Source organism: Cherax quadricarinatus, chromosome 51 (genome assembly GCF_038502225.1).
Source record: "Cherax quadricarinatus isolate ZL_2023a chromosome 51, ASM3850222v1, whole genome shotgun sequence".
NCBI lineage: Eukaryota > Metazoa > Arthropoda > Malacostraca > Decapoda > Parastacidae > Cherax > Cherax quadricarinatus.
The window spans coordinates 19,265,514-19,283,595 of record NC_091342.1 but is presented as its reverse complement, the minus strand read 5'-3'; the positions used below and the strand labels follow the sequence as shown (position 1 = coordinate 19,283,595).

Here is an 18,082-nt window from a genome sequence, read left to right as displayed (position 1 = left end):
AAGCAGATTATATAAGGAATGATTGTATAAGGCTAGAAAGACAAAAAAAAAAAGAGGGAAGGTTAAGAATAAGGAAGGGATAAAGAAGAGGAAAGGAAGGGAAGAAAAGGAAACTAAATGATAATGAAGTAAAAGAAAAAGAACAGAAGAATTCCAAGTAAACACAGGGAGAGGGAGATGCTGTGGAACTCACCACTGATGCTTCGGTCCAGCAGCAGCAGCAGACATTCTTGGGGGAGACCTGGAGAAAGTTTGGTATCTCCCAATTGTCTGCTCCTTGTCTGGTCCTTATGTCTGGTCCGTGTGTGTGTGTGTGTGCGCGTGTGTGTGCGCGTGTGTGTGCGCGTGTGTGTGCGCGTGTGTGTGCGCGTGTGTGTGCGCGCGTGTGTGCGCGTGTGTGTGCGCGTGTGTGTGCGCGTGTGTGCGCGTGTGTGCGCGTGTGTGTACTGTGTGTGTGTGTGTGTGTGTGTGTGTGTGTGTGTGTGTGTACTGTGTGTGTGTGTGTGTGTGTGTGTGTGTGTCCGTGTGTGTGTACTGTGTGTGTGTGTGTGTATACTGTGTGTGTGTGTGCGCGCGTGTGTGTGTGTGTGTCCGTGTGTGTGTACTGTGTGTGTGTGTGTGTGTACTTTGTGTGTGTGTGTACTTTGTGTGTGTGTGTGTACTGTGTGTCCTTATGTCTTACTCATGTGATTATTTTGTCTTGATTATCGTCTGTTTGTATCTGGTCCTTGTGTGTATGTCTAGTCATCGTATCTGATCCTCGTGTCCTTGTCTGATCTTTGTCTGTCTAAACCTTGTAGGTCTTCTGGGAAGTCGTAGGGAGAGGTATAAAAGGAATGGAGGGAAGGAGATGAAGATAATGCGAGGTTGGATGAGGAACGTGAACATAGTAGTAGTAACACTTCTATATAAATCATAATTAACAGTAATACACCGTGTAAAGTGCGATTATTTCCATTATTTTTCGCTTGCACAACCTATTTACTCCTCCATTTTCACTTAATTTCCTGCCAAATCGTACCAGATAAATGTAACAATGAATAGGAATGAATATCAGAAGTGAGGGAGACAACAGTCTGAGCACCAAGTATTCTTGTACTTGTTAATGAAACACAAAATGCCATAAACCGCACTTTGTGCCTTTATTAATAGATATTTCGGTACATAACATTCCTATCCATGTTTTGTGTGCGTTAGCTTCGTGTGGTAATTTTATATTATATGAAAATACTGTTATATTTGTTAAGATGTAACTAGTTATGGACCGGGTGGGGGGGCGTTGACCCCCAGAACACACTCCAGGTGTGCTCAGTGGGGCGAGGGAGACGCATTGTGACCTCTAATAAAAGGATGAACCTGGAGCGAAGGGTGAACTAGACGCTCGCACCTACCAGTATAAACAAATTAGGCAAGAAAAATAGATGTTAGATGGAAGGAGAGTAGTGTTAGATGTTAGGGAAGGACCTGATAGTCCCTCAGCCTGGGGACGTCAGTGGTCAGTCCCTCAGCCTGGGGACGTCAGTGGTCAGTCCCTCAGCCTGGGGACGTCAGTGGTCAGTCCCTCAGCCTGGGAAAGTCAGTGGTCAGTCCCTCAGCCTGGGGACGTCAGTGGTCGGTCCCTCAGCCTGGGAAAGTCAGTGGTCAGACCCCGAGCCTGGGGACGTCAGTGGTCAGTCCCTCAGCCTGGGGACGTCAGTGGTCAGTCCCTCAGCCTGGGGACGTCAGTGGTCAGTCCCTCAGCCTGGGGACGTCAGTGGTCAGTCCCTCAGCCTGGGAAAGTCAGTGGTCAGTCCCTCAGCCTGGGGACGTCAGTGGTCGGTCCCTCAGCCTGGGAAAGTCAGTGGTCAGACCCCGAGCCTGGGGACGTCAGTGGTCAGTCCCTCAGCCTGGGGACGTCAGTGGTCAGTCCCTCAGCCTGGGGACGTCAGTGGTCAGTCCCTCAGCCTGGGGACGTCAGTGGTCAGTCCCTCAGCATGGGGGCGTCAGTAGGCATTCCCTCAGCCTGGGGAAGTCGGTGGTCAGTCCCTCAGCCTGGGGACGTCAGTAGTCAGTCCCTCAGCCTGGGGACGTCAGTGGTCAGTCCCTCAGCCTGGGGACGTCAGTGGTCAGTCCCTCAGCCTGGGGACGTCAGTGGTCAGTCCCTCAGCCTGGGGACGTCAGTGGTCAGTCCCTCAGCCTGGGGGCGTCAGTAGTCATTCCCTCAGCCTGGGGAAGTCGGTGGTCAGTCCCTCAGCCTGGAGACGTCAGTAGTCAGTCCCTCAGCCTGGGGACGTCAGTGGTCAGTCCCTCAGCCTGGGGGCGTCAGTAGTCATTCCCTCAGCCTGGGGAAGTCGGTGGTCAGTCCCTCAGCCTGGGGACGTCAGTAGTCAGTCCCTCAGCCTGGGGAAGTCGGTGGTCAGTCCCTCAGCCTGGGGACGTCAGTAGTCAGTCCCTCAGCCTGGGGACGTCAGTGGTTAGTCCCTCAGCCTGGGGACGTCAGTGGTCAGTCCCTCAGCCTGGGGACGTCAGTGGTCAGTCCCTCAGCCTGGGGACGTCAGTGGTCAGTCCCTCAGCCTGGGGACGTCAGTGGTCGGTCCCTCAGCCTGGGGACGTCAGTGGTCAGTCCCTCAGCCTGGGGACGTCAGTGGTCGGTCCCTCAGCCTGGGGACGTCAGTGGTCAGTCCCTCAGCCTGGGGACGTCAGTGGTCAGTCCCTCAGCCTGGGGACGTCAGTGGTCAGTCCCTCAGCCTGGGGGCGTCAGTAGTCATTCCCTCAGCCTGGGGAAGTCGGTGGTCAGTCCCTCAGCCTGGGGACGTCAGTAGTCAGTCCCTCAGCCTGGGGACGTCAGTGGTCAGTCCCTCAGCCTGGGGACGTCAGTGGTCAGTCCCTCACCCTGGGGAAGTCGGTGGCCAGTCCCTCAGCCTGGGGACGTCAGTGGTCAGTCCCTCAGCCTGGGGACGTCAGTGGTCAGTCCCTCAGCCTGGGGACGTCAGTGGTCAGTCCCTCAGCCTGGGAAAGTCTGTGGTCAGTCCCTCAGCCTGGGGAAGTCTGTGGTCCGTCCCTCAGCCTGGGGAAGTCAGTGGTCAGTCCCTCAGCCTGGGGAAGTCAGTGGTCAGTCCCTCAGCCTGGGGAAGTCAGCGGTCAGTCCCTCAGCCTGGGGAAGTCTGTGGTCAGTCCCTCAGCCTGGGGAAGTCAGTGGTCAGTCCCTCAGCCTGGGGAAGTTTGTGGTCCGTCCCTCAGCCTGGGGAAGTCTGTGGTCAGTCCCTCAGCCTGGGGAAGTCAGTGGTCAGTTCCTCAGCCTGGGGAAGTCAGTGGTCCGTCCTTCAGCCTGGGGAAATCTGTGGTCAGTCCCTCAGCCTGGGGAAGTCTGTGGTCAGTCCCTCAGCCTGGGGAAGTCAGTGGTCAGTCCCTCAGCCTGGGGAAGTCAGTGGTCAGTCCCTCAGCCTGGGGAAGTCTGTGGTCAGTCCCTCAGCCTGGGGAAGTCTGTGGTCAGTCCCTCAGCCTGGGGAAGTCAGTGGTCAGTTCCTCAGCCTGGGGAAGTCAGTGGTCCGTCCCTCAGCCTGGGGAAGTCTGTGGTCAGTCCCTCAGCCTGGGGAAGTCTGTGGTCAGTCCCTCAGCCTGGGGAAGTCAGTGGTCAGTCCCTCAGCCTGGGGAAGTCAGTGGTCAGTCCCTCACCCTGGGGAAGTCAGTGGTCAGTCCCTCAGCCCGGGGAAGTCAGTGGTCAGTCCCTCAGCCTGGGGAAGTCAGTGGTCAGTCCCTCAGCCTGGGGAAGTCTGTGGTCAGTCCCTCAGCCTGGGGAAGTCTGTGGTCAGTCCCTCAGCCTGGGGAAGTCAGTGGTCAGTCCCTCAGCCTGGGGAAGTTTGTGGTCCGTCCCTCAGCCTGGGGAAGTCAGTGGTCAGTCCCTCAGCCTGGGGAAGTCTGTGGTCAGTCCCTCAGCCTGGGGACGTCAGTGGTCAGTCCCTCAGCCTGGGGACGTCAGTGGTCAGTCCCTCAGCCTGGGGGCATCAGTAGTCATTCCCTCAGCCTGGGGAAGTCGGTGGTCAGTCCCTCAGCCTGGGGACGTCAGTAGTCAGTCCCTCAGCCTGGGGACGTCAGTGGTCAGTCCCTCAGCCTGGGGAAGTCGGTGGCCAGTCCCTCAGCCTGGGGACGTCAGTGGTCAGTCCCTCAGCCTGGGGACGTCAGTGGTCAGTCCCTCAGCCTGGGGACGTCAGTGGTCAGTCCCTCAGCCTGGGAAAGTCTGTGGTCAGTCCCTCAGCCTGGGGAAGTCTGTGGTCCGTCCCTCAGCCTGGGGAAGTCAGTGGTCAGTCCCTCAGCCTGGGGAAGTCAGTGGTCAGTCCCTCAGCCTGGGGAAGTCAGCGGTCAGTCCCTCAGCCTGGGGAAGTCTGTGGTCCGTCCCTCAGCCTGGGGAAGTCTGTGGTCAGTCCCTCAGCCTGGGGAAGTCAGTGGTCAGTCCCTCAGCCTGGGGAAGTCAGTGGTCAGTCCCTCAGCCTGGGGAAGTCAGTGGTCCGTCCCTCAGCCTGGGGAAGTCAGTGGTCAGTCCCTCAGCCTGGGGAAGTCAGTGGTCCGTCCCTCAGCCTGGGGAAGTCAGTGATCAGTCCCTCAGCCTGGGGAAGTCAGTGGTCCGTCCCTCAGCCTGGGGAAGTCTGTGGTCCGTCCCTCAGCCTGGGGAAGTCTGTGGTCAGTCCCTCAGCCTGGGGAAGTCAGTGGTCAGTCCCTCAGCCTGGGGAAGTTTGTGGTCCGTCCCTCAGCCTGGGGAAGTCTGTGGTCAGTCCCTCAGCCTGGGGAAGTCAGTGGTCAGTTCCTCAGCCTGGGGAAGTCAGTGGTCCGTCCCTCAGCCTGGGGAAGTCTGTGGTCCGTCCCTCAGCCTGGGGAAGTCTGTGGTCAGTCCCTCAGCCTGGGGAAGTCAGTGGTCAGTCCCTCAGCCTGGGAAAGTTTGTGGTCCGTCCCTCAGCCTGGGGAAGTCTGTGGTCAGTGCCTGGGGAAGTCAGTGGTCAGTTCCTCAGCCTGGGGAAGTCAGTGGTCCGTCCCTCAGCCTGGGGAAATCTGTGGTCAGTCCCTCAGCCTGGGGAAGTCTGTGGTCAGTCCCTCAGCCTGGGGAAGTCAGTGGTCAGTCCCTCAGCCTGGGGAAGTCAGTGGTCAGTCCCTCAGCCTGGGGAAGTCTGTGGTCAGTCCCTCAGCCTGGGGAAGTCTGTGGTCAGTCCCTCAGCCTGGGGAAGTCAGTGGTCAGTTCCTCAGCCTGGGGAAGTCAGTGGTCCGTCCCTCAGCCTGGGGAAGTCTGTGGTCAGTCCCTCAGCCTGGGGAAGTCAGTGGTCAGTCCCTCAGCCTGGGGAAGTCAGTGGTCAGTCCCTCAGCCTGGGGAAGTCAGTGGTCAGTCCCTCAGCCTGGGGAAGTCTGTGGTCAGTCCCTCAGCCTGGGGAAGTCTGTGGTCAGTTCCTCAGCCTGGGGAAGTCAGTGGTCAGTCCCTCAGCCTGGGGAAGTCAGTGGTCAGTCCCTCAGCCTGGGGAAGTTTGTGGTCCGTCCCTCAGCCTGGGGAAGTCAGTGGTCAGTCCCTCAGCCTGGGGAAGTCTGTGGTCAGTCCCTCAGCCTGGGGAAGTCAGTGGTCAGTCCCTCAGCCTGGGGAAGTCAGTGGTCAGTCCCTCAGCCTGGGGAAGTCAGTGGTCAGTCCCTCAGCCTGGGGAAGTCAGTGGTCAGTCCCTCAGCCTGGGGAAGTCAGTGGTCAGTCCCTCAGCCTGGGGAAGTCAGTGGTCAGTCCCTCAGCCTGGGGAAGTTTGTGGTCCGTCCCTCAGCCTGGGGAAGTCAGTGGTCAGTTCCTCAGCCTGGGGAAGTCAGTGGTCAGTCCCTCAGCCTGGGGAAGTCTGTGGTCAGTCCCTCAGCCTGGGGAAGTCAGTGGTCAGTCCCTCAGCCTGGGGAAGTCAGTGGTCAGTCCCTCAGCCTGGGGAAGTCAGTGCCTGGGGAAGTCAGTCAGTCCTCAGCCTGGGGAAGTCAGTGGTCAGTCCCTCAGCCTGGGGAAGTCAGTGGTCAGTCCCTCAGCCTGGGGAAGTCAGTGGTCAGTCCCTCAGCCTGGGGAAGTCAGTGGTCAGTCCCTCAGCCTGGGGAAGTCAGTGGTCAGTCCCTCAGCCTGGGGAAGTCAGTGGTCAGTCCCTCAGCCTGGGGAAGTCAGTGGTCAGTCCCTCAGCCTGGGGAAGTCAGTGGTCAGTCCCTCAGCCTGGGGAAGTCAGTGGTCAGTCCCTCAGCCTGGGGAAGTCAGTGGTCAGTCCCTCAGCCTGGGGAAGTCAGTGGTCAGTTCCTCAGCCTGGGGAAGTCTGTGGTCAGTCCCTCAGCCTGGGGAAGTCAGTGGTCAGTCCCTCAGCCTGGGGAAGTCAGTGGTCAGTCCCTCAGCCTGGGGAAGTCAGTGGTCAGTCCCTCAGCCTGGGGAAGTCAGTGGTCAGTCCCTCAGCCTGGGGAAGTCAGTGGTCAGTCCCTCAGCCTGGGGAAGTCAGTGGTCAGTTCCTCAGCCTGGGGAAGTCAGTGGTCAGTCCCTCAGCCTGGGGAAGTCAGTGGTCAGTCCCTCAGCCTGGGGAAGTCAGTGGTCAGTTCCTCAGCCTGGGGAAGTCAGTGGTCAGTCCCTCAGCCTGGGGAAGTCTGTGGTCAGTCCCTCAGCCTGGGGAAGTCAGTGGTCAGTCCCTCAGCCTGGGGAAGTCAGTGGTCAGTTCCTCAGCCTGGGGAAGTCAGTGGTCAGTCCCTCAGCCTGGGGAAGTCAGTGGTCAGTCCCTCAGCCTGGGGAAGTCAGTGGTCAGTTCCTCAGCCTGGGGAAGTCAGTGGTCAGTTCCTCAGCCTGGGGAAGTCAGTGGTCAGTTCCTCAGCCTGGGGAAGTCAGTGGTCAGTTCCTCAGCCTGGGGACGTCAGTGGTCAGTCCCTCAGCCTGGGGAAGTCAGTGGTCAGTCCCTCAGCCTGGGGAAGTCAGTGGTCAGTTCCTCAGCCTGGGGAAGTCAGTGGTCAGTCCCTCAGCCTGGGGAAGTCTGTGGTCAGTCCCTCAGCCTGGGGAAGTCTGTGGTCAGTCCCTCAGCCTGGGGAAGTCAGTGGTCAGTTCCTCAGCCTGGGGAAGTCAGTGGTCAGTCCCTCAGCCTGGGGAAGTCAGTGGTCAGTTCCTCAGCCTGGGGAAGTCAGTGGTCAGTTCCTCAGCCTGGGGAAGTCAGTGGTCAGTTCCTCAGCCTGGGGAAGTCAGTGGTCAGTCCCTCAGCCTGGGGAAGTCAGTGGTCAGTTCCTCAGCCTGGGGAAGTCAGTGGTCAGTCCCTCAGCCTGGGGAAGTCAGTGGTCAGTCCCTCAGCCTGGGGAAGTCAGTGGTCAGTCCCTCAGCCTGGGGAAGTCAGTGGTCAGTTCCTCAGCCTGGGGAAGTCAGTGGTCAGTTCCTCAGCCTGGGGAAGTCAGTGGTCAGTCCCTCAGCCTGGGGAAGTCAGTGGTCAGTTCCTCAGCCTGGGGAAGTCAGTGGTCAGTCCCTCAGCCTGGGGAAGTCAGTGGTCAGTCCCTCAGCCTGGGGAAGTCAGTGGTCAGTCCCTCAGCCTGGGGAAGTCAGTGGTCAGTTCCTCAGCCTGGGAGTAGATGATAAGCATCGTTAACTACGGTGCTCGTCATCTACTTCAAGACTGAGGGACTTATTACTTCGTCTTTTGTATATACTTCTAAAGTCTTCCCATTATGTTCTTGAATTATATTGATAAAGCCACTGGTTGGCGAAACTTCTACAAAGTAAAGACACTCAGATGTTTCCCATGTGTCTTAATTTTTCATGTTGACGGTGTTACCACTAAAGAACTAGCAGCAACACTTTATACACAAATCCAAACAATTCGGGGATCTCAGCGCCAAACAAAAGAAACCTTTAAACAGTCGCTTTCTTGTACTGGTGTGTGTGCCTCGCCTGTCCCGTCGTCAGGACTATCTGCGCCTCGTGGATGACAGTGTTAAGTCTCCATACTGCTGCTTCAGCCTCACATTGTTCCAGACTCTGGAGCAAAACTCTTCTCCAGGCTGAGGGACTGACCACCTCAAAACTACGTCCTCTAGGGTGATGGACTGATTATATCGTCTTTACATCTCTACTTCTTCTGTACCTCCTCTGTACTCGACTGAAGAAGCCTACTATGAAGGGGAAATGTTTCGGGATAAAGATACCTAAGTGTTACACTTATGCGTTACTTATCAACTTATCAGTATTTAATACCATTGTCACATTCGGATTATTTTCTACTTAACACTAAAATAAAAAGTATTTTGACTTAAAATTGATGATTTTTAGATCAAAATGCAAAATCTTAGATTTTACTCCCCACGTCATACATTTTTTTAAATATGTGAAGGGGAGAGGGGCGGTGCCTTAACGCTGGTGGAAGGCTCTTGATCCAGTGAACTGGCTCAAACCTGATTGCCTCCCATTCTTCAGGCCCTGTGCGACCCCTACGGGTTAGGCACTTCTACATGATGATCATGGCGCGGTGGGACCAGGAGTCCCGCACTGCTTGGTAATTTTCGAAACGTTTCGTTCACGTCATGGTAATACTCGTTCATAACTCTGTTAATTTATAATTTAAAAAACTTATAAAGTGCTGAATCATAAGTAAATAAAATGAATTAGAAACTTGTGAAACTTTCGCTCACACTTAACTTTCTCTTCATATGAAAAAATTCTTTGTTACTATTATCCTAAAATTACGTGAGTGAGTGAGTGAGTGAGTGAGTGGGTGAGTGGGTGAGTGAGTGGGTGAGTGAGTGGGTGAGTGAGTGAGTGAGTTAGAGGGTGACAGATGGAGGGTGTAGCGAAAGGAGTGAGAATAGAAAGTAAGGGAGTGGAAGGAGAGGGGTGACGAATCAGTGAGGGATGGAGGTAGGTAGGAAGGGAAGGGGGGATGGCAGGGAGGGGGTAATGCAGGGAGGGGGGATGAGTACCTGTAGGTTATCGGTAGTCACTTCCAAAAGTCATCCCTCCCCCCATGGTCCGGCCCCAGACCAAGTTTCTTGGTTGCTGGCCTGATCAATCAAGCTGTTGATGTCCGCTGTTGTTGTCTGTAGCCCACTGGATAATTTGACTGATATCAGCTTAGTCTCTGGCTGTCTTCCATGACTAGCACTCTCATACACATTATAATATTGTCTGCCAAGAATGATACAGTACTGTGGTTTATACTTCTGTCTATATCATTTATAAGCAAGAGAGAGAAAAGATGGCGAGTACTGTGTCTTGACCACCACAACTCTACACTTTAGTCGCCTCTGATTTCACTCCATTTAATATTTCTTTTTGGGTTCTGTTGGTTAGGAAGTTAAATATTCATCTGCTCACCTCTTTAGTTATTCCTTATGCGCTTATTTTGTGAGCAGTTACTCCACGTTCGCACTTGTTAAAGGTTTTTGCAAACTCAATGTATGTAACATCTACATTTAACTTCCAGTGTATCTAAAACCATGTCGTAGTGGTCTTACTGGAAGAGGTGGGAGCAACCTGTACTGAACCAGTACTGATCAAGGTTGTGTAACTACTGGGATTCCATGTGATTAACACTCTTGCTTCTTAAGACTTCTTTCAAAAATATTGATAATGTGGGACCTCAGCAGTTGCTTGACCGCCATCTTCGTGTAGATGGGTTATATCAGTGGTTTATAAAGATTGTGGATGACTCAAGGGTCCAGGATCCTCTATAGAATATTTAAGGCATGTGATAATGGCTTCATGCAATTCTTGATGAACATAGTTCCTCGAGTCAGGGCATGAGCATGAAGTTAATGGTTTCTTCAACGTCAAGTGAGCGAGAGAGGGAACGAACGATGTGAAACAAAGAAGGAAGGAAGGATACGAGGTTAGACTAATGTTGTAGAACTATAGATTTTCCTAAGTGTCAGCCTTGCATACACTTCAAAATGTGTCCTCCTTCAAGTCTCCCAGCAACACTGTTGTTCCTCGTACCTAACACCTGAAGTCTCCCAACAACACTAACAATGCCACCCATGAATATCAATTTTGTCCCTAAGACTCAACAGTTTATTAATATACACATATCTATTTTTACTACTTTGCAAGCAGGGGCAGCAAGAGCGTATTGAAACCCGCCAATATGTTACGCCAGACCCGGCAGTTTAAACCTAGACCTCTCGGTTGTGAGTCTGACATGAGCACCAAGCTGTGGGTCACCTGGAAAGTCAGATAATCACGTGTGTCAGGGTGGTAAGTGCCCCAGTCAGAGAGAGATTAAGTGAGGGGGAATAAAAGATACCATGGGAGACAGGGAGGTGCAGAGCTTAGATACCGTAACATAGTTACACAATCCTAGGTATATATTGTGTGGTAATCTTTATTTTTTCACAAGTTTAATATCAACCACGTATTTATATTTTGAGGGTGTTCCTGTAAACCAGTGGAAGACGTTGGTCAAATAACTCGAAGTTCAACGGAGCGGATAGTCATATAAAGACCAACTCTAGGAGCAATTTTGCCCATTCCTCCTGAAAAACTGAACACCACGCCAAGAGAAAGCTGAGAACCATACTAACGGGGAGAACGGGAGATGAAATAAAAGGAGAAGTTTTCAAAATTTTAAAGTTAGTCAATTATAGTAATTAAACAAGGTCTCGGAGCGTGAAGAATTCCACACGGTGTTTGGTCGTGATAATTCGTATATCATTTCCTGGGAGAAAGTTTGGTATGCTCCTCCCCGGTGGCAGGGAAGCTGAACCGGCACACTTGGCTACATATTCCGGTTAGATTGGTGGGCACGGAGGACGTAGTCACACACATATGGTGTGTGGGGGTATGAGTATGTGCTTGTCTAGCTGTGTGGACCTACATACATGCAAGTATACCCGAGAGTGTAGATAAATGGTTCAGAGAACCCACCTCCAACTCCTTCTGTTCCTCAACATTCTCCCTTGTATGGACTGAAGCCACTGTGTGGCAAAACGTTTCCTCAATAAAGATACCCAAGTGTTGCACATGTGTCTAATTTATCATACCTGAGAGCGCCAGACTGACACTTAAGCTGGACATATTAAGTTCTAGCCATAACACATACACAAAACTAGGAATGTCTATAACTCTCTAGATAAAACCTACCAGATAAAATGCCAACCAAGATCATCAATATAACTCACAATACCCTGGCTGGAACACTTCACAATGAAAGTATAAGAATGAAAGTGTTAGTTTAATTTGCTTCAACTTGAATTAAGTTAACGTAGTTAACTTAGAGAAGCCCATGTTGGAAATTAACTTCCTGGACGTTGCTTTTCGCACGTTCTAGGGATTATTAAAAAAATAGTTATATGTCGTTATATGTAATTCGGACACTTTCTTTTCTCCCATCTTCATCTTGCCATGAATGAGAGATTTTATTTTTTTCCAAAGATTACAATGTGTAACTACAATTTTGATTCGTTAGGTACAAATAAAGCCACTATCATGCCGGGGGCATTTAGGGCAGCAACACTAACTTTTATCTCACCAGACATGTACGTGGTGTTGCTGACAGCCGCTCTGCTGGCCACGCTGGTGTCTACCCGCTCCGTTGAGAACCCCGCAGACTCTGCAGACAACCAACACACGAAGAACACCATGGCTGCCTCAGAGACCCCTGGGAATGCTCGCTCCTTAGCGGTTCCTCCTCCTGTGCAGGTACGTGGCGGCCATAACTGATTATATTTTAGATTTTGCCGCCGAAAAATCTAGTTAATTGTGCTCCCAAATTCCATGCTGTGGAGGGCAGTACAATAACGTATGGATACATAAAATTCCTAGGAGCTAGGCTCCAAAGGGTTAAAAGTAGTATATTTGGATATATATATACATATATATATATATATATATATATATATACATATATACATATACATATATTTATATATATATATGTATTATATGTATATTATATTTATATATATATATATATATATATATATATATATATATATATATATATATATATATATATATATATAATATATATATATATATATATATATATATATATATATATATATATATATATATATATATATATATATATATATATATATATATATATATATATATATATATATATATATATATATATATATATATATATATAAAATGTCGTGCCGAATAGGCAGAACTTGCGATCTTGGCTTAAATAGCAACGTTCATCTTGCCATATAGGACAAGTGAAAATTTGTGTATGCAATAATTTCGCCAAAATCATTCTGAACCTAACGAAAAAAATATATTTCACTGTGTTTGTTTAGTATTAGATTACTGTAAACAATTCTGAAATATATTTAGTTGAGTTAGGCTAAAATAAATTGTTCTTGTTATAATAAGGTTAGGTAAGTTTTCTAAGATTCTTTTGGTGCAAAATTAAAATTTTTTACATTAACATTAATGAAAAAAATATATCTTTAAACGTATAGGAGAAAATTTAAGAAAGGACTTAATTTTAAATGAGTTCTTGCTAATTGACCAGTTTTACATATTCGGCACGACATATATATATATATATATATATATATATATATATATATATATATATATATATATATATATATATATGAGATTATATCTGAATGAAAGGGTTAATTATTATACTTAGAGGAGTACCAATACAGGTGTAGCAGCTGTATTAATTCTGGGGAACAGGAGGTAATCAAGTTTGATTCCAGGAAAGTGAGGGATAGCTTCAGTTTCTTGAATTACGAGTCCATCCCCAGTATTAGGGGACCCAGTGAAAAAATACACAAATGCAGTACAATGCGATTCTTTATTAAATACGTTTCGCCCTCACAGTGGATCTTGATCTTTGTCAAATGACTTAATACAAATCCCACGTAGTCAATAAAGGATCGCATTATACTGCATTTGTCTATTATTCCATGTCGGTATTTTATACCGTTTATCTCCATTAGGGAACCAACTCCTTGAAGGTCGAGGCAGAGATCCTTCTCAACCTGCATGACAGCTCAACCTATATGACAGCTCAACCTGCATGGTAGCTCAACCTGCATGGCAGCTCAACCTGCATGGCAGCTCAACCTGCATGGCAGCTCAACCTGCATGGCAGCTCAACCTGCATGGCAGCTCAACCTGCATGGCAGCTCAACCTGCATGGCAGCTCAACCTGCATGGCAGCTCAACCTGCATGGCAGCATGGCATGCATGGCAGCTCAACCTGCATGGCAGCTCAACCTGCATGGCAGCTCAACCTGCTGCATGGCAGCTCAACCTACATGCAGCTCAACCTGCATGGTAGCTCAGCTCAACCTGCATGGCAGCTCAACCTGCATGGCAGCTCAACCTGCATGGCAACTCAACCTGCATGGCAGCTCAACCTGCATGGCAGCTCAACCTGCATGGCAGCTCAACCTACATGGCAGCTCAACCTGCATGGTAGCTCAACCTGCATGGCAGATCAACCTGCATGGTAGCTCAACCTGCATGGTAGCTCAACCTGCATGGCAGCTCAACCTGCATGGCAGCTCAACCTGCATGGCAGCTCAACCTGCATGGCAGCTCAACCTACATGGCAGCTCAACCTGCATGGCAGCTCAACCTACATGGCAGCTCAACCTGCATGGCAGCTCAACCTGCATGGCAGCTCAACCTGCATGGCAGCTCAACCTGCATGGCAGCTCAACCTGCATGGCAGCTCAACCTGCATGGCAGCTCAACCTGCATGGCAGCTCAACCTGCATGGCAGCTCAACCTGCATGGTAGCTCAACCTGCATGGCAGCTCAACCTACATGGCAGCTCAACCTGCATGGCAGGACAACCTGCATGGCAGCTCAACCTGCATGGTAGCTCAACCTGCATGGCAGCTCAACCTGCATGGCAGCTCAACCTGCATGGTAGCTCAACCTGCATGGCAGCTCAACCTACATGGCAGCTCAACCTGCATGGCAGGACAACCTGCATGGCAGCTCAACCTGCATGGCAGGACAACTACACCAACTAGCACCTCACACACATTTCGTAGCAGCTCAACCTGCATGGCAGGACACCCTGCATGGCAGCTCAACCTGCATGGCAGGACAACTACACCAACTAGCACCTCACACACATTTCGTAAATCTCTAGCCTGTATTTACATTGCTTCATTGTACTTTATCTGTGATTTATTACAAAAATTTTACGAGACAAAAGCATTGTTTGCGCTGAGAATTTAAAAACTTACTAAATACTCTCTCCTTTATTTGACAAAATTATATAGGTCAGCAGTGTGCTGCTGATACATGTAATTCTGTATTCTCTGCGGTAGTTGCACACTAGGAACCAACACTACTTGTTTCGCTGTCAATATTCCTGTCAAATTGTGTCAGCCTGAGCTGGGAGACTGCAGTAGTGTCAGCCTTAACTGGGAGACTGCAGTAGTGTCAGCCTGAGCCGGGAGACTGCAGTAGTGTCAGCCTGAGCTGGGAGACTACAGTAGTGTCAGCCTGAACTGGGAGACTACAGTAGTGTCAGCCTGAGCTGGGAGACTACAGTAGTGCCAGCCTGAGCTGGGAGACTGTAGTAGTGTCAGCCTGAGCTGAGAGACTGCAGTAGTGTCAGCCTGAGCTGGGAGACTGCAGTAGTGTCAGCCTGAGCTGGGAGACTACAGTAGTATCAGCCTGAGCTGGGAGACTACAGTAGTGTCAGCCTGAGCTGGGAGACTACAGTAGTGTCAGCCTGAGCTGGGAGACTACAGTAGTGTCAGCCTGAGCTGGGAGACTACAGTAGTGTCAGCCTGAGCTGGGAGACTACAGTAGTGTCAGCCTGAGCTGGGAGACTACAGTAGTGTCAGCCTGAGCTGGGAGACTACAGTAGTGTCAGCCTGAGCTGGGAGACTGCAGTAGTGTCAGCCTGAGCCGGGAGACTGCAGTAGTGTCAGCCTGAGCCGGGAGACTGCAGTAGTGTCAGCCTGAGCCGGGAGACTGCAGTAGTGTCAGCCTGAGCCGGGAGACTGCAGTAGTGTCAGCCTGAGCCGGGAGACTGCAGTAGTGTCAGCCTGAGCCGGGAGACTGCAGTAGTGTCAGCCTGAGCCGGGAGACTGCAGTAGTGTCAGCCTGAGCCGGGAGACTGCAGTAGTGTCAGCCTGAGCCGGGAGACTGCAGTAGTGTCAGCCTGAGCCGGGAGACTGCAGTAGTGTCAGCCTGAGCCGGGAGACTGCAGTAGTGTCAGCCTGAGCCGGGAGACTGCAGTAGTGTCAGCCTGAGCCGGGAGACTGCAGTAGTGTCAGCCTGAGCCGGGAGACTGCAGTAGTGTCAGCCTGAGCCGGGAGACTGCAGTAGTGTCAGCCTGAGCCGGGAGACTGCAGTAGTGTCAGCCTGAGCCGGGAGACTGCAGTAGTGTCAGCCTGAGCCGGGAGACTGCAGTAGTGTCAGCCTGAGCCGGGAGACTGCAGTAGTGTCAGCCTGAGCCGGGAGACTGCAGTAGTGTCAGCCTGAGCCGGGAGACTGCAGTAGTGTCAGCCTGAGCTGGTAGTGTCAGCCTGAGCCGGGAGACTGCAGTAGTGTCAGCCTGAGCCGGGAGACTGCAGTAGTGTCAGCCTGAGCCGGGAGACTGAGCCGGGCGACTGCAGTAGTGTCAGCCTGAGCCGGGCGACTGCAGTAGTGTCAGCCTGAGCCGGGAGACTGCAGTAGTGACAGCCTGAGCAGCAGCCTGAGCCGGGCGACTGCAGTAGTGTCAGCCTGTGAGCCGGGAGACTGCAGTAGTGCCAGCCTGAGCCGGGAGACTGCAGTAGTGCCAGCCTGAGCCGGGAGACTGCAGTAGTGCCAGCCTGAGCCGGGAGACTGCAGTAGTGTCAGCCTGAGCCGGGAGACTGCAGTAGTGTCAGCCTGAGCCGGGAGACTGCAGTAGTGTCAGCCTGAGCCGGGAGACTGCAGTAGTGTCAGCCTGAGCCGGGAGACTGCAGTAGTGTCAGCCTGAGCCGGGAGACTGCAGTAGTGTCAGCCTGAGCCGGGAGACTGCAGTAGTGTCAGCCTGAGCCGGGAGACTGCAGTAGTGTCAGCCTGAGCCGGGAGACTGCAGTAGTGTCAGCCTGAGCCGGGAGACTGCAGTAGTGTCAGCCTGAGCCGGGAGACTGCAGTAGTGTCAGCCTGAGCCGGGAGACTGCAGTAGTGTCAGCCTGAGCCGGGAGACTGCAGTAGTGTCAGCCTGAGCCGGGAGACTGCAGTAGTGTCAGCCTGAGCCGGGAGACTGCAGTAGTGTCAGCCTGAGCCGGGAGACTGCAGTAGTGTCAGCCTGAGCCGGGAGACTGCAGTAGTGTCAGCCTGAGCCGGGAGACTGCAGTAGTGTCAGCCTGAGCCGGGAGACTGCAGTAGTGTCAGCCTGAGCCGGGCGACTGCAGTAGTGTCAGCCTGAGCCGGGAGACTGCAGTAGTGTCAGCCTGAGCCGGGAGACTGCAGTAGTGTCAGCCTGAGCCGGGAGACTGCAGTAGTGTCAGCCTGAGCCGGGAGACTGCAGTAGTGTCAGCCTGAGCCTCAGCCGGAGCCGGGCGACTGCAGTAGTGCCAGCCTGAGCCGGGAGACTGCAGTAGTGCCAGCCGGGAGACTTCAGTAGTGTCAGCCTGAGCCGGGAGACTGCAGTAGTGTCAGCCTGAGCCGGGAGACTGCAGTAGTGTCAGCCTGAGCCGGGAGACTGCAGTAGTGTCAGCCTGAGCCGGGAGACTGCAGTAGTGTCAGCCTGAGCCGGGAGACTGCAGTAGTGTCAGCCTGAGCCGGGAGACTGCAGTAGTGTCAGCCTGAGCCGGGAGACTGCAGTAGTGTCAGCCTGAGCCGGGAGACTGCAGTAGTGTCAGCCTGAGCCGGGAGACTGCAGTAGTGTCAGCCTGAGCCGGGAGACTGCAGTAGTGTCAGCCTGAGCCGGGAGACTGCAGTAGTGTCAGCCTGAGCCGGGAGACTGCAGTAGTGTCAGCCTGAGCCGGGAGACTGCAGTAGTGTCAGCCTGAGCCGGGAGACTGCAGTAGTGTCAGCCTGAGCCGGGAGACTGCAGTAGTGTCAGCCTGAGCCGGGAGACTGCAGTAGTGTCAGCCTGAGCCGGGAGACTGTAGTGTCAGCCTAGTGTCAGCCGGAGCCGGGAGACTGCAGTAGTGTCAGCCTGAGCCGGGAGACTGCAGTAGTGTCAGCCTGAGCCGGGAGACTGCAGTAGTGTCAGCCTGAGCCGGGAGACTGCAGTAGTGTCAGCCTGAGCCGGGAGACTGCAGTAGTGTCAGCCTGAGCCGGGAGACTGCAGTAGTGTCAGCATGAGCTGGGAGACTGGGAGACTGGGAGACAGTAGTGTCAGCCTGAGCTGGGAGACTGCAGTAGTGTCAGCCTGAGCCGGGAGACTGCAGTAGTGTCAGCCTGAGCCGGGAGACTGCAGTAGTGTCAGCCTGAGCTGGGAGACTGCAGTAGTGTCAGCCTGAGCTGGGAGACTGCAGTAGTGTCAGCCTGAGCCGGGAGACTGCAGTAGTGTCAGCCTGAGCCGGGAGACTGCAGTAGTGTCAGCCTGAGCTGGGAGACTGCAGTAGTGTCAGCCTGAGCCGGGAGACTGCAGTAGTGTCAGCCTGAGCCGGGAGACTGCAGTAGTGTCAGCCTGAGCTGGGAGACTACAATAGAATAATGAGGATATCGTCAAGTATTCCATTAAATATTCAACAGCTACGGCAGCTTCCAAGGCTTTGTTGCAGCTAAGCTACAGTAATTGTTACTTTGAGATTCCCATCTCTCAGGACGGACTATCCCATACACAGGAGAAATAGCATATTTCTAAATATATCTTCATAACAGAGAGGGGGCAACTATATAATATATACATGTGTGTTTGTGCAAACAATCGCAGACGGGCGATTTTAACTATGCAGGATAAGCCACGAGGGGTGGAAGTCTTTAGCTCAAGTACTTTCACACTTCTCAGTGCGTCATCAGGAGCTGTGCATTGTTGCAAGGGAAGCAACCAAAGCAGGGAGAGAGGACTCAGAGTAGCGTAGGTGTCACTGGCCACGGCCAGACTAAGGGTAACCGTGGCCAGTGAGACCTACGCTACTCTGAGACTTCTCTCCCTGCTTTGGTTGCTCCCTTGCAACATTGCACAGCTCCTGATGACGAACTGAGAAGTGTGAAAGTACTTGAGCTAAAAACTTCAACCCC

The 18,082-nt window shown here is 52.3% G+C and overlaps 1 protein-coding gene across 2 annotated transcripts in view; it reads left to right on the top strand.

Moving 5' to 3' along the window:
- LOC128694736 (uncharacterized) overlaps window positions 1-18,082 on the top strand; it is a 70,093-nt gene that overhangs the window by 29,565 nt on the left and 22,446 nt on the right. For both annotated transcript variants that reach the window (XM_053785000.2, XM_053785001.2), the window contains exon 2: window positions 11,451-11,617. In XM_053785000.2, coding sequence (XP_053640975.2) covers window positions 11,451-11,617 — 167 coding nt within the window. The remainder of the gene's footprint in view (window positions 1-11,450; window positions 11,618-18,082) is intronic.